The 13,231-nt window shown below is 43.9% G+C and overlaps 1 protein-coding gene across 6 annotated transcripts in view; it reads right to left on the bottom strand.

Annotated features, from left to right (window-relative positions):
* The window catches only part of LOC125747039 (sodium-driven chloride bicarbonate exchanger-like), a 40,816-nt gene that overhangs the window by 2,193 nt on the left and 25,392 nt on the right, over positions 1-13,231 (bottom strand). For 4 of the 6 annotated variants that reach the window (XM_049021721.1, XM_049021731.1, XM_049021739.1 and 1 more), the window contains 18 exons: positions 12,631-12,719; positions 11,482-11,639; positions 10,795-10,882; positions 9,287-9,433; positions 9,078-9,178; positions 7,471-7,645; positions 7,170-7,303; positions 6,467-6,712; positions 5,785-5,890; positions 4,908-5,069; positions 4,368-4,481; positions 4,043-4,204; positions 3,541-3,792; positions 3,111-3,179; positions 2,830-3,003; positions 2,494-2,616; positions 1,509-1,573; positions 1,033-1,143 (listed from right to left, as the gene is read on the bottom strand). In XM_049021721.1, coding sequence (XP_048877678.1) covers positions 1,033-1,143; positions 1,509-1,573; positions 2,494-2,616; positions 2,830-3,003; positions 3,111-3,179; positions 3,541-3,792; positions 4,043-4,204; positions 4,368-4,481; positions 4,908-5,069; positions 5,785-5,890; positions 6,467-6,712; positions 7,170-7,303; positions 7,471-7,645; positions 9,078-9,178; positions 9,287-9,433; positions 10,795-10,882; positions 11,482-11,639; positions 12,631-12,719 — 2,476 coding nt within the window. Of the gene's footprint in view, positions 1-529; positions 568-1,032; positions 1,144-1,508; positions 1,574-2,493; positions 2,617-2,829; positions 3,004-3,110; positions 3,180-3,540; positions 3,793-4,042; positions 4,205-4,367; positions 4,482-4,907; positions 5,070-5,784; positions 5,891-6,466; positions 6,713-7,169; positions 7,304-7,470; positions 7,646-9,077; positions 9,179-9,286; positions 9,434-10,794; positions 10,883-11,481; positions 11,640-12,630; positions 12,720-13,231 lie in introns of all 6 variants that reach the window. The other 2 variants (XM_049021759.1, XM_049021768.1) reach the window with 1 other exon arrangement.

Here is a 13,231-nt window from a genome sequence, read left to right as displayed (position 1 = left end):
TAGCAAGGGGGGGGGGGGACTGCCTTTCACTGACATTGCAGCCTCGAGCGGGTGGCAGCATGCAAACAGAGCCCAGCAGGGGGCGATGGTGTCATGCAAACAGTGGCCCCATTCGGCAACGTCTCTGCAACCTTACGTGCATGCACTGCGGTCACCGGCGCCCTTCTCAAATCACACCCTCGACATGCACTAACGCCCCCTACACCTCCACAATCACTGCATTTATATTCTCCCAACAAAAAAAAACAAGCAAAACATTTTAAACCAAGGAGAAGGCGTGGGCATGTAAATCAGCTTCAAATTTATGGTGCAGTTTATCTCTGATAAAGAAAGGTGATTGATCTCAGGAATTATAGGAAATCTGGTGGAAACACCTCACAAGGACGGACCACGCTGCCCGAGTAAATCAAAAACCCAGTACAGCCTTTTTTCATCATGCGGAGGGAGACCAATATTGACAAAAGTGCAACACAGACACAGCGTTCAGCAAATACTTGAAAAGAATAATGAAAGAGGAACAAGCACTTACCTTTGGGAAATCAGCTTTTAAGAGGTTAAAAAAGGGAGCTTATGACAGAATAGGGATGAGAAATCAATAAAGAATGTGTTAAATTCATTGCTGTATTGCTGTACGTTGCTGGATGAAAGAGAATAGGAATTGTGTTAGTGTAACAAATCCTACATATTTAGTGGAGCCATTTCACAGATGTACCTACATTCATTTACAAGATGAAATATGAAAAATGGCATCTTTTATACCGGGCATTCCTGGGCAACCCAGGTGTTTCAGTCTGTGACTTTCTGTTCGTAAGACTACAAGCACTTAAGCTTCAATGGACAATCAAGTCTGACTGTGTCATAAGATTGGTCTTTATCTTGACATAGCATTTTTCTGGGCAGACAGTCGAATTTCTGTGGTTGAAAATATTTACACTGTTATAGCATCGTAAGAAAACGGTAATAAATGTTGTAGCAATTAAGCTTATTAAAATCTAGACGTCCACAAGCACAGAGATAAGTCAAATTCAAAACCTTTTCGAGGTTGGGTCCTTTCTGGAGTTTTCTGTGTTAAGGGATTTCCAAACGTTTCCAAAAGAGGTTTTGGACATTTCGTCAGAAATGTTCACTGTTGAAGGGTCATCCCTGAGAACAAGATATGAAATGAAGTGAAGATATCAAAATATGATCAATGCCAAATTTTTTTTTGGCACTTAACACCTGTTTACTCCAGCATGCTTTGAATCTCAAATTTCGTCCTTACATGTTTTCAAAAGAGTGATATTATTGGTGTTTATAAGAAATGTCGCTGTACAGTAAGCAATGCTAAAAATGCATGGAATTATACATTACAGATATTAAATAAGATATAGCATAATTAATCTAATGGACTGGGTAGAATATCCCAAAAACAATTAGAAATGATTCTCTAATAAATGTTCATCTCACATGACAAGATAAACAAAAAAAAACTGTTTAGCATTAAACAAAAATATATATTCTGCGCTTACTTGTAATGTCCCTCTAATGGCACTTGAACGATTCCTTCATCATCTGCTAAAATACTCTGTTCTTCCTGCATAGAGAAACACAAACAGAAAGTCTTCAGTCAACTCCCATACTTAAAGTATATGCACATTAAATTTGTAGCCTAATAGCTACACATTGTCTATTTTGACAATTAATCTGTTCCAGGAAAGTGGTCGTGAACCAATTTGTACGCGGCAATTTTTCCCCATAAGAAAGCACTGAAATTTGATTCATTCGTTCACAAGCCTAACAAATAATAATTTTTGTTAATTAATTTTCAGATTTTTATAGTAAAATCTTTAAAGAAAAACACAATACAGTGTGGTGCCGGGCGGACCGAGGCATCGCGGGAGCGGAGAGAGACAGTGAAGACCTGCTTGCCGGGAAAATCACGCTCTTTATTAACAGTCCTTAACCCTCGTATTGTCATTGGTGTTAATGGTCATGGTTGCATTTCCCTAATGTCGTGCGTGTGTTTGCCCGTGTCTTGTGTGTACCCGATTCAATCCTCGTGTGTATTTATCATGTGTAGATCTTCCACCGTGTGCATCTTGCAGTTTGGCGTCTGACAACCTTCTGGTTCCCGTCTGTGTATTTGGGTTCGATGCTCATTGGGCGCCTGTTGTAGTCCTTCTACTTACAATTGCATGCAGGGCATACTGGGATATGCAGGGCATGCTGGGATATGCAGGACATGCTGGGATATGCAGGACATGCTGGGATATGCAGGACATGCTGGGACATGCTGGGACATGCATGCAGGTGCTACACTAGTATAAAAACAGGAATCTGGTTGAAGAATCTGTTCATTGGCCAAATTTTATACAGGAACCAATGCATTTTTTTCCACGAAAATTTTTGGTTGCAAACCAAATTGTTCATAGACCACAGCATTCGTGAACCGCAGGCACCACTGTACAAAGAACTAAAGTACATGTGACAAAATCTTGCACCAATGAGAAGTACCTCTCGCTCAGCATCTTCCAGCTTCTTCTTCTTGCTCTCTGGCATGAGGTCATCGAGCCAGCTCAGCTCTCTTTTCGTGAAGAAGAAATCCAGCAGCTTCCGTACAAACACCAGAGCCAAGACCTAATGAAGAGAAATAAGTAGTGATTTGAAGACACCCCCCTCCATTCTACAATACAGAACCATTACATACTATAAACAAAAGCAATTTCAAGAAAATCGACTGATAACCACAATAATTATCAAGCAACGGGTCAGAATCACCTGACCTTGCTTGCACAAGAATCAGCAGCGAAGTAGCCTTAGCTGTGATGCCAGAGGGAGGTATTACCGCACCATCATAGGAAAGACGATGGCAGCCTTTGAGGTCTTGATAATCCAGAGGAGCGCCAGGCTGCTGAGCTGGACGATGGTGAAGAGGTGGACTTTTCTCAGGGGAACATGTCGCAGGTAGATGAAGTCAGGTTGGTGTTTGGCTGGCATGCCGAACAGCTTCAGGCGATCGAAGAACTAAAAAAGCAAAGGAAAGATGGATAACCAACAGGATCTGCTACACAATGCAAGTCTTTAGCTTATTGAACCGGTTAGATACACCGTAATTACTAACCACATCTTACCTGTATCCCCCTAAGTGAAGATGCTCCCATGTAAAGGAATACTCCATACAACACAGGCATTGGAATAAACTAGAAAAAAAAACAGTATAGGATCATGCAAAAACATCAACACAAAAGCCATCAACCACAAAAGGGATCATTTGAACCATCAGATGTTCTTGCATAATTGCCATCATTGTCTCTGAAGGATAATTCCCAAAAAAAAGGCCCATCCCTGTGAGGGATGGCCATAATGATCGGTTTATGGTCCCATGTTTATTTGATATTTTAAATGCCTACCACCTACACCCCTCTACACCCCTCGACGTAACACCAGCCCATCCTCCTACCTATTTGTGATTTTCTTATTTATAGCTAATGGCCAGTTTTGTAGCTTATTCTGTCTCTTTGAAAGGTACCGTGGAAACCCTTGAAATCAGCCCATGCTGACCTTGAGGACGGAGGTCATGAAGACGGAGCAGCCCATCAGCAGGAAGATCATGAGGCCCGTGAACCTCTGCTCACGGATGCCTAGGAACTTGGGCTGCTCCCCGGGGGCCGAGCACTCAGACTCCAGCTTCAGGCTGTTGACGTGCGAGATGGAGAGCACGGTGGCGGCCACGAACCACGGCAGGCCCATCACTGAGCACACTCCCAGCATCACGCCCACCATGAACAAGTCCAGGTGGTACCCACAGCCCTTCTGTGAGCAAGAAAAGGTGGGGTTCCCAAAAGTGCTGGCCAACAAAGTCCTGGAGCCAGTTGTCCGTCTATCGAGCATTAGTGTATTAAGCATGCAACCCCAACGTTTTCAGTCACCCGTTTATTTTTTGAGTAATATGCCATAGTATATATACTATATAACACTAAGCACTGTTATCTTCATTGGCATGAAAACAGCAAAAGTATAGAAAATACAACCTGACTCTAAACCCAAGGCTCATGCACAATACCTTTAGCTTGTGCTCCTTCCTGTTAATGATGACAGCAGTGATCTGCTGGTCCATGAAGATAAGAATAGTGCAAAGCAGAGCAGGAATGACTGTCACGATAGTGGTCCACCACGGATTGGGGCCCAGGGGATTGATCAGCCAGCCGCGGTCATCTCTGGTTGGCTGTGAAAAATCAGGTGGTCACCCACCGTGAAATGACAGTGGAAGAAAGTCCTGGAATTATGAGCTCGGGTGCTGTGTAACATAATACTAATAGCATAGGTCAACATATGAGTCCATTCTACATTCAGTCAGAGTGTGAAAGACAATTGTGAATTTGACCAACCTTGAACTCGTTGGGGACCTTCAGTTTTGGAGACGGGATTCCTAAGGCATAGTCCACGAGCACCATGGTGAGGATAGTGATGAAGACGGCAAAGTCACTGATGATCGACCTCACCTGGATGCAAAAACGCATGTTGGAGGTTGAACTAAGTAAGAACCAGTCAGAACCCACATGTAATCATTTTCTTTATAAGTGTGTTTTCATGTTTTCATCCTAAAGACGGAAAACTAACAAGGCCAGTCTCACCACGTGCAACAAATTCAGATTCAATCTAGCAGCAGAGGGCACCGACACCCTTAAGTTATTTTTGTTGACGGACAGGAGGCTTCTCATTTTTATTTGTATAAATGATAGAATATTCCCATTTATTGAGGTGGATATTTTACTACTTGCATTGGAACTTTCAAACAATACGTAGGATGTAACTGCTTTACAAGCTAAAGGCCTCCAAATCCCAGGCAAATGCTAACTGCACACTGCATTGCTAACTGCACACTGCATTGCTAACTGCAGGCCTGTGTAAGAAACCGGATGACTTGCCTTGGTAGGGAAGTAGCGGCTAGTTTTGAAATCCTTCAGGAAGAAGGACATGGCGACGGTGGAGAAAAAGAGTACGACTGACCAAAAGAGGACATCGGGGACGTAGGGTCCATGTGGACCACAGGCGCTCCCCACAAACTCCCCGTGCTTCTCCACACAGTCCTGCACGAACAGAGCAAGAGCGACATCATAGCTTATACATAGCTTAAAACCTCCGACTGCATATCTGAAGTCACAATCCCAACTTTTACATTTTTCGGTTAAATATTACCCAGTTCCAATTATTCTGAGAGAATTAATATATGTAAGCTAAGCGGGATTTAATCAGAAATTTCCAGGAAGTCAGTGTTCTAATTATACAGTGACAGATGTGACCTTTTTGCTTTGAAAGTGAAACAGCATTGCTAAAGCTTAGGTAGGTAGATCTTAGGTAAATGAATGTCATTTTATTTTTGGACGATTGCAAGCTTCCGCAAGCCACATGACATCTGCCAGTTAACTTGGTGGCCCGTTTTGCCATGTCTGCAGTGTGCACTGATGCTATTAACCTTACACCGGGCCACAAAATAGCAAATGTAACAGTGCTTCTGAGTGTTTAGGGAGATTTCATATTTCTAATCCTCTAATCCAGTCCCTAATCTACTGTCTTATTTTGGCTCCATCCGGCATTGCATGTCAAAAAGCCTACAACCTCACCCACCCTCCCATAATATAAGCCCTCGCATTTGTAAAAGCTTTAGGAAATATCTTGTTTACAGAGCCTGTCTACAATCAGTGCAAATCCTTTAAAAGGCATAAAGCAAAATGTGAGCATTTACTGACCCCCGCCTTAAGTGAATAGATTGATCTGTATTCAAAGATGCTCAATTCACAATACCTTGACTTCCAGACCCTCCCAGTATATCTCCGAGGCTGTGATGTTGTTTTCCTCCCAGTAGGTCATGGTGGCGTTACTGGGATCTGGGGGCTCCACACAGATACACCTGTAGTATCGGATACTAAATTCACTTTCTTGAAGTATGACATAATTTCCTGCTTTATGTACTTTATGAAATGCACACGCTGAGGAGTAAGTAATCTCAGCCCTAAACTTCCGAACAGAAAATGCAAAGGAAATGTCATTCCAGTCCAGGCAATTGATCTGCAGTCAAAGCCCCAGGTCATAATTTTTTGTTCTAAGATTGTTTACCAAAACGTTATGATTAAGGTATGGAAACATTCAAAATGTCCATTGTTCCTGATGTTCCCAGAAGATTCTTCTACTTCTACAGGCTGGGCAGTGTGTTTGTAGTGCAGTATACTCACTTGTATGAAAGTATTTATATTATAAAATATTTGTCAACATTATGTTACGAGTATGTTCAGATAATGTAAAATTGAAGAGTGTTGTCTGCCAACTTTCATAAGACCTTTACATAAGGTTGACTGAAGTTCTGGGAATGTTCCCAGTTCAGCTGGCAGCGAGGAAGATCACCTCCGATATCTGACCTCTCATGGACGATGTCCTAAAAACAATCAAGCCCATACTTTGGAAGATATCATAACCACGGCAAACTTACGAGTACTGGGTGAGCTTGTCCAGATTGTTGTGCGTGTTGATCGGGTAGGTCTCCCCGAGGTGGATCAGCTTCTCCAAGGCCTCATAGATGAAGATGATGCAGATCAGGGAGGCAAACGCCTCCTCGGTGAACCGCGTGATGTAGCATACCAGCGAGCTGGCGTCGGTGGCTACCAGGACCAGACAGAGGAATGCTGTCCACAGCCCTATGCAAGTTCTCAGCGAGAGGTAGGACAGCCCATATTCTCTGGAAGAAATGCAACAAAAGCAAGAATGCAGGACATTCTGCTTGTGTACTGGCCAGGAGAGTGACACGTCATCTACAGAAACTATGTTATGACCTGAAGGTCAAACACCCGAAAGGGGGTTGTGTCAGGTAAAAAAAAAAAAAAAAAACAGATAACATTTGTAGGCACTTAATTTCAAATCTAAAACTTGAGGCACCTAGAAGCTCATCACCGTAATGATGTGATACATTCATAAACACAGCTGGCAGCTGAGCACGCTAAGCCATCCTTTCATTCACCCCATGGTGGCCTGTACCAAAAACCATGCAAGTTCTATAATCTAAATCCCAATCAGGGATAAACCAAACATATCTAATCACAGGTACGTGAAACACAGATTTCTTTCTAAGCACTTTCTCCACAAAACTGAGGTAGCGTTAAATAGAGGTAGCATGGAATAGAGGGATAAAGACTTACTTGCAAAATTTGAATAATATCTTCTCAAACACCAACACGGGCCCCGTACTTCCTAATATTGTGAGGGGTTGGCCTGCGAACAGGGAATAGGCTATACCAGTCATCGAGGCTCCAAAAAGAGATTCAATTGCACTCTGTAAGAGACACAAATGATGCACTGCATGTAAGAACACACTGAAATCACCGACAAAGATGGCTGCTAAGCCAGGATGAATAATCAATAGCCGTTTCATCAATCATTTAATCAATCAATCTGAGGGGGGTTATAGCGAAGTGCAAAGTTGGGTGGGCGGGTCCTCACTATTCGGCCTTCTGTGGCTTCCCCGAGCAGGCCCCCAAACGTGATGACGGGTGACATGCAGGCGCAGTACAGGAACAGAAACGATGCCAGGCACTGCAAGCTGATGGCGTCCGTGTAATCCGACAAGTAGTGTGGCAACTTGCGCTTGATATCCAGGACGAGCCCGCCAAAGATCCTGAAAGTCACCAAAAACATCGAGCAAACCTAAGTGCTCATTTACACCTACTGTGTCCCATTAGGCACTCAGGGTGACACAGTTCAACTGTGTCATTTCATGGCATTTTCCAGTGACTATATAATAAAAATAAATTAGATCAATACACTGGTGTAACTGCTTCAGTGCTGTTGTTCCCCTGAAGCCAAATTAGTCCAAATTAGGGCGACCTGGCACTTTGGACACTTTGAGCTACTTCAGGTTTTACAAAATAGTTTGTAAGATACTTTTACTGCTTTTATGGCATTGAAGATGTGTGTTTACAGTGCTTACTGTTATATAGAATATATATACATTTTTCACATACATTTTTGAACTTTCCTCAATGCTCAGTGCATTCATTAATGCTTGGTAGGCTTTTCACCATTGAAGGAATTAAATTTTTGTGACAGAAGCGGACGACCACGGTTTGACTGTTTTGTTTCCTTAACTGAAAGACTCATCCAGCTGTTTCACATTAACATTAGTGACTTATGCATGATGCTGAGAGACTGACCAATCAGCACACAGCAAGACTTTGGAAGTGCTTAAGTGAAATCTGGGTCCTTTTAAATGAAATGGTAGTTTGCAAATTCTATCCTAACTCAAAGAGTGGCCCCTGGCATGGATTATCTGGTCACCCTAATCCAAATAATTAATAATTAAATTAAATATATAGCAGTACAACTAAGCTTTATCTGGATAAATGTAATGGATGCAAACTGTTTCTCCTGGATCTGTACCATTTAGGTATCTATTCCAACTGTACCGGTCCTGTGAGATTTCTTCAGAAAGCACGATACAATAAAGCTTCTCAAGCTACTCTTGATCCACGAGATGTAAGATGTAAATTCCACCCCCGAACAATGGCCACATTTCCCAGGCTTACATGAACACAGGCATTTGTGGGATGTCTGGAGGATGTTGTTGTAGCAACGACAGCCCTGACACCGACATATATTTCAGCTGAGCTGAACCCTGTCACCTGGGAGATGGATCAGCGTCAGACTGGGCGTCTGTCCAACAGTCTGACTTTGGCTCTCCAACGTTAATGCCTCAGCCATTACAATCTGGTCCAAATGCTAAATACTCAAATTAACATAAGAAAATGACATTATGATTGACTCATTGCATGGAAAAGGCTAAATTACCAACACGAAGAAGAAGGATCTGCGGTTTTATACAAAGTTACGGTGCAAGACCTTTTAAAATTCCATGTGTAAATAAGGGAACAGGGAGACTGCCCAATTTGCAAAAAGATGTAATTTAATGCTCTGGAAAAGGGGGCCTACAACCAGGGCCTTTCTCAGGCAACGGAAGAGTCCAAGTCACACTCATTCATGGGGGTGCCTTTCACTGGACCCCACCACCATTCCCCTCCAGGAGGCTTGCCCTACTTGGCCCAAGCTCCTACCTCCCAGTGCGCTGTAGTTCAGGCCCCCCATGCCCCCCGTGGTCTTCCGCTTCACTGAGGTCCATTGTGCCATTAGGAACCATGGGAGTCTTCCTCTTCTCCTGTTTTCAGAGATAGCATCCTGCCGTCAATCCTACGTCATCACCTCAACCGTTCTTGACGATAAAAAGGCCATCAGGCGATCCGTACTAAGAAGACACAAAGCTTACTTGAGAGGGAACATTCTTGGGGGGCTCTATCCTTATTGATGGATCCCACTCGCCTGGCGGCAAAACCGTCACCTGGTCAAGGAACTCATCAATGCCGGCCACCAGGTCGTTGCGGTCCTTGGCCTTGTAGGCGACATCATGGAACACCTGGATTGAACCGAAATCACATGACCACACAAGTCAATGGAACATCAAAAGCCAACCAGACATAAATGTATGCTCTGTGGAATGCTGTGGGGTTACTTGACATGATGATTTAGTTGATTTGTTACTATGAAAGTTCAATCGGCCCACTGAAGCTCTTCTCCCCATGTGTTGTTTTCCACCATCTATTCATCAATTTGACTTATTTTTGAATTACATTAATTATCAGAGTCAGACATTCCCTGGAGCAACTAGGATTAAAGGCCTTATTCAGGGACCCAAAACTAACATCTCTCTGCTGGCCGCGGGACTTGAGCAGGCAACCTTCTGATAACAGGAACAGTGTCCTAACCCACTAAGCCACACAGCTCATTTTTCATTCTCATACATCCACTCTGCATCATACTGACCTCATTCCTGCCTCATCACTATTAGAGGGAACCCCTCCCCCCGACAAAACCACAGATTCCACCTGTCCCGTCCCATCCTACCGCATCCCACCCCCATACCACATGGTACTCGTCTCCATCCTGACCCGGGCGGTTCCCACACTGACAAGCCACCCTCCCTCAGTATTGAAATTCCTCGCTCTGACGACACCCAGACAAGCTAGCAGATTAGGGCGGCGGCACGCACCAGAACGGCTGATGGCTAATTAGCGGGTCTGTGACTCCCCTCATCATTGCGGGGCAGACTGGCATCGAGGCACGAACACGCGCGTCTCATTTTACCACCTCCAGTGTTTGGTGTGATTCTACGCCGGGCTGTGAAATGCCTCCGGCTGCCAGTACAGGCGAATGTGAGGAACATCTGAGTGTGACACTAACGCTCTGGCGTACATTTGACTGTGTCGTACGCCTCGAGTCTATGCCACGCGGCTGAAAAGTTCACACCTCACAAAGAGTTCCTATCATCCATCCATCCATAACTGCTCCTGGTTTGAAGCAGCACAGGTTTGAGGAAGGTGATGCATGGATCAGTGAGTTAGGATGCCATGCTGTCATTTGAAGGTCACTGGTTCAAGTCTCAGAGTCAGCAGAGTGATATAACCATCAGGCTCTTGAAGAAGGCCCTCAGCTCCCAATTGCTCAAGGGACTGCGCGGCACAACTTTCTAAGGAAAATATTAACTAAGGATGAAAGCATCAGCTTTTATCATAAATGAAATGTAATCAAACATGGGTGAATCTCCAGAAGTTTAGACACACCAAAATCACGTAAACCATATGGCTTTGAGTTTTGGGAGTTCCTGGTGGAAACCCACACAAACACAGGGATAGCATCTCCATCCAGCCGGCGAGAGGTTGTGGAGCTACTGTAGCAGCCGAGTTCCTACAGGCACCTCTGAAATGAACATGTGCTCACCTCATCCGTCATTAGGGTGGCGATGGATCTGCCGATCTCATGGTACTGTGGTCCTTTTCCTAAAGGCCCCAGCAAGATGAACAAGAACCTGACAGGTGGTATAAAATGAAGGCTTAGCTCTCTCTCTCACCTGTAGCCATAAGTCATCCCAGTTACACAACTAGTGTACAGTTAATCAAAAATACTTCATGTCTACATCGCTTAATCCCATCCATCCATCTGCCAGAAGCACTTATCTAGTGACCGATTAAACCTGAAGCCTTTCTAAAGAAATTCATGGGACAAGGCACAGGTAACCCTGGGCGGGAAGGTAGCCTATCGCATGGCATGCACTCAGTCGCTCACAATGGGTAATTTACATACCCCAATCCACTGCATAATGCTTAACAAAACGGTGATGTATAAAGGCAATAATGCCCGTAACGTGTCATCCATATACACGATGTATATTAACTGCAATCAAAACCGAACACGGAGCAGGATGGGTTAAGTAGATTGAGCTTTTAACGATGTGTATAATGTTTAAATAAAGCCAGATTATGGGGGTGGGCCCTGTAAAGGTGCTTTGGGGAGCTGTGATGCGAAGTGCGAATTTGCAGGTGTCAGTGTTTATTCAGAGCTGGCAGAACATGCGGGGAAGAGAGGAAAGAACCCCAGGCTGATGGGTGACCAGAGTGCCATACTCACCGGGTGGTGATGGGGACTTCCGTCAGGCCATACAGCAGGACGGCGGGCGAGAGGCGCACGAAGGCCACCAGCGGCCGGTCCAGGAACTCCAGCTCCCCCACCAGGACATTGGAGGCCTCGGCACCCGGGGGGATCTTCTTCATAAAGTGAAGGTCAATCTGTGGGAGCGAGTCATGAAATAAGTAAGCTCAAGGTTGGATTACTTAAACCGTGGAGGATAAAAACGAGGGAGACGGCGTAGGACTATTTATGCATATCAAAAAAATCACTAAGTGCCAAGTTTCCATTGTTTAAAATAAGTGGCTAGCAGTAAGCATGCCTTAAAGCATGCAGAAATTACTTAAAATATGCATACAGATAACTGGTGTTTTCCACATGTGATACGTACTGAGCGTAACCTACTCCGTCCAGTAAAACAGATTTCAACCACATTGCCATAATGATACTGCAGGTGTTCACTCCTATTTAGGGCTTTAATGCCATTAAATAACCCATAACAGTCCGAGGAGATGAGCTGATATCAGTAATTACTTCCTGTCACAAGGTGCTCAGTGTGCCGGACGTGAGAGACCCCTAGCTGCACTCTCGTACTGCCGAGAGAAACGTCATCATTTTCACATCATGCAACTGGGAGGGGGTGACACTAAGGATAATCTGATAATATACAGGCCTTGTCAGCTCATGTCACCTGAGGCCCAAAGATAAGGAGAAACATAGTTTCTGTGGATCAGTACACATACCCAGATTACACAGTCATACTCAGAAGAAAGGGATGGTTTGCAGACATTTTCATGACACAACTACTTTAATTTGTAGACAGCATAAATTTTGCAAATATTAAAGGCAACCGTCTTAATGCCAGACAAAATAAGACGCTTTATATTTCTTTTAAATTAATTTTTAATTTAAAATAATTAATATTTTATTTAGATTGGCGCTGGTGTTGAAAAACTATTGAAACGCCTCTTTTGGTTTGTAACTTGGCGAGATCCTATTGAAGCAGCCTATTAAAAAATGCCTTTGTGTCATGGAGTTTGTAAAACGTTTCAAAGTTGATGTTAAAAGCAATTTCATAGTACAAAAGAGCTTTGGATACTTCAAATACAGCATGAGGATGAAGGTTCCAGCGCTTTAGGAGTGATGAATTACCTTGCTGAAATCCACCGCACTGTTCTCCCTGCTCACATCGCCCTTCCCGTCAATGTTGGAGGGCTGGGACTGAGGGGAAACCATCTGACCTGGTTCAAACATGAATGGTTAGCGTCAGTCACTTGCCAGGGTAGCACTACAGGAAGGGGAATGGGGCTCATACAAGGTGCTTCCTTGACTTGCCAATTTTAATGCGTCACAGTTCTGTCAAAGTCGGAACAATTCTGGTGACCAATCGGTTGGAAAACATCACCACTTTGGAATAGATGCTCAATTGTGGCGTGTTTAAGATTGGCAACATCACATCATTCTGTGATAAATTAATAAAGCGTGTGGATGGGTGGTGTGACATGTGGAGGTTAAGGATGAGTGTACTGAGGTGGCAGGGCTCAGAGAGATGAGTGTATGATTCCAGCTATTTCTTCAAAACGAATTGATAGAACCATGGCAACCAGTCCAGAGCCAGCATAGCAACAAGACCAGCCCAAAAGCATGAATGTCAAATATATTCACTGCGTAATCCTAAGCAAGTAATACGTTCATGAGTGCTAAATAGGAAGATTTGTGCCAAGGCTGGTAGAAACTGAATCTGCATTCTACT

The sequence above is a fragment of the Brienomyrus brachyistius genome, chromosome 1 (genome assembly GCF_023856365.1).
Source record: "Brienomyrus brachyistius isolate T26 chromosome 1, BBRACH_0.4, whole genome shotgun sequence".
NCBI classification, from domain to species: Eukaryota; Metazoa; Chordata; class Actinopteri; order Osteoglossiformes; family Mormyridae; genus Brienomyrus; species Brienomyrus brachyistius.
This window is presented reverse-complemented; position numbering and strand designations above follow the sequence as displayed.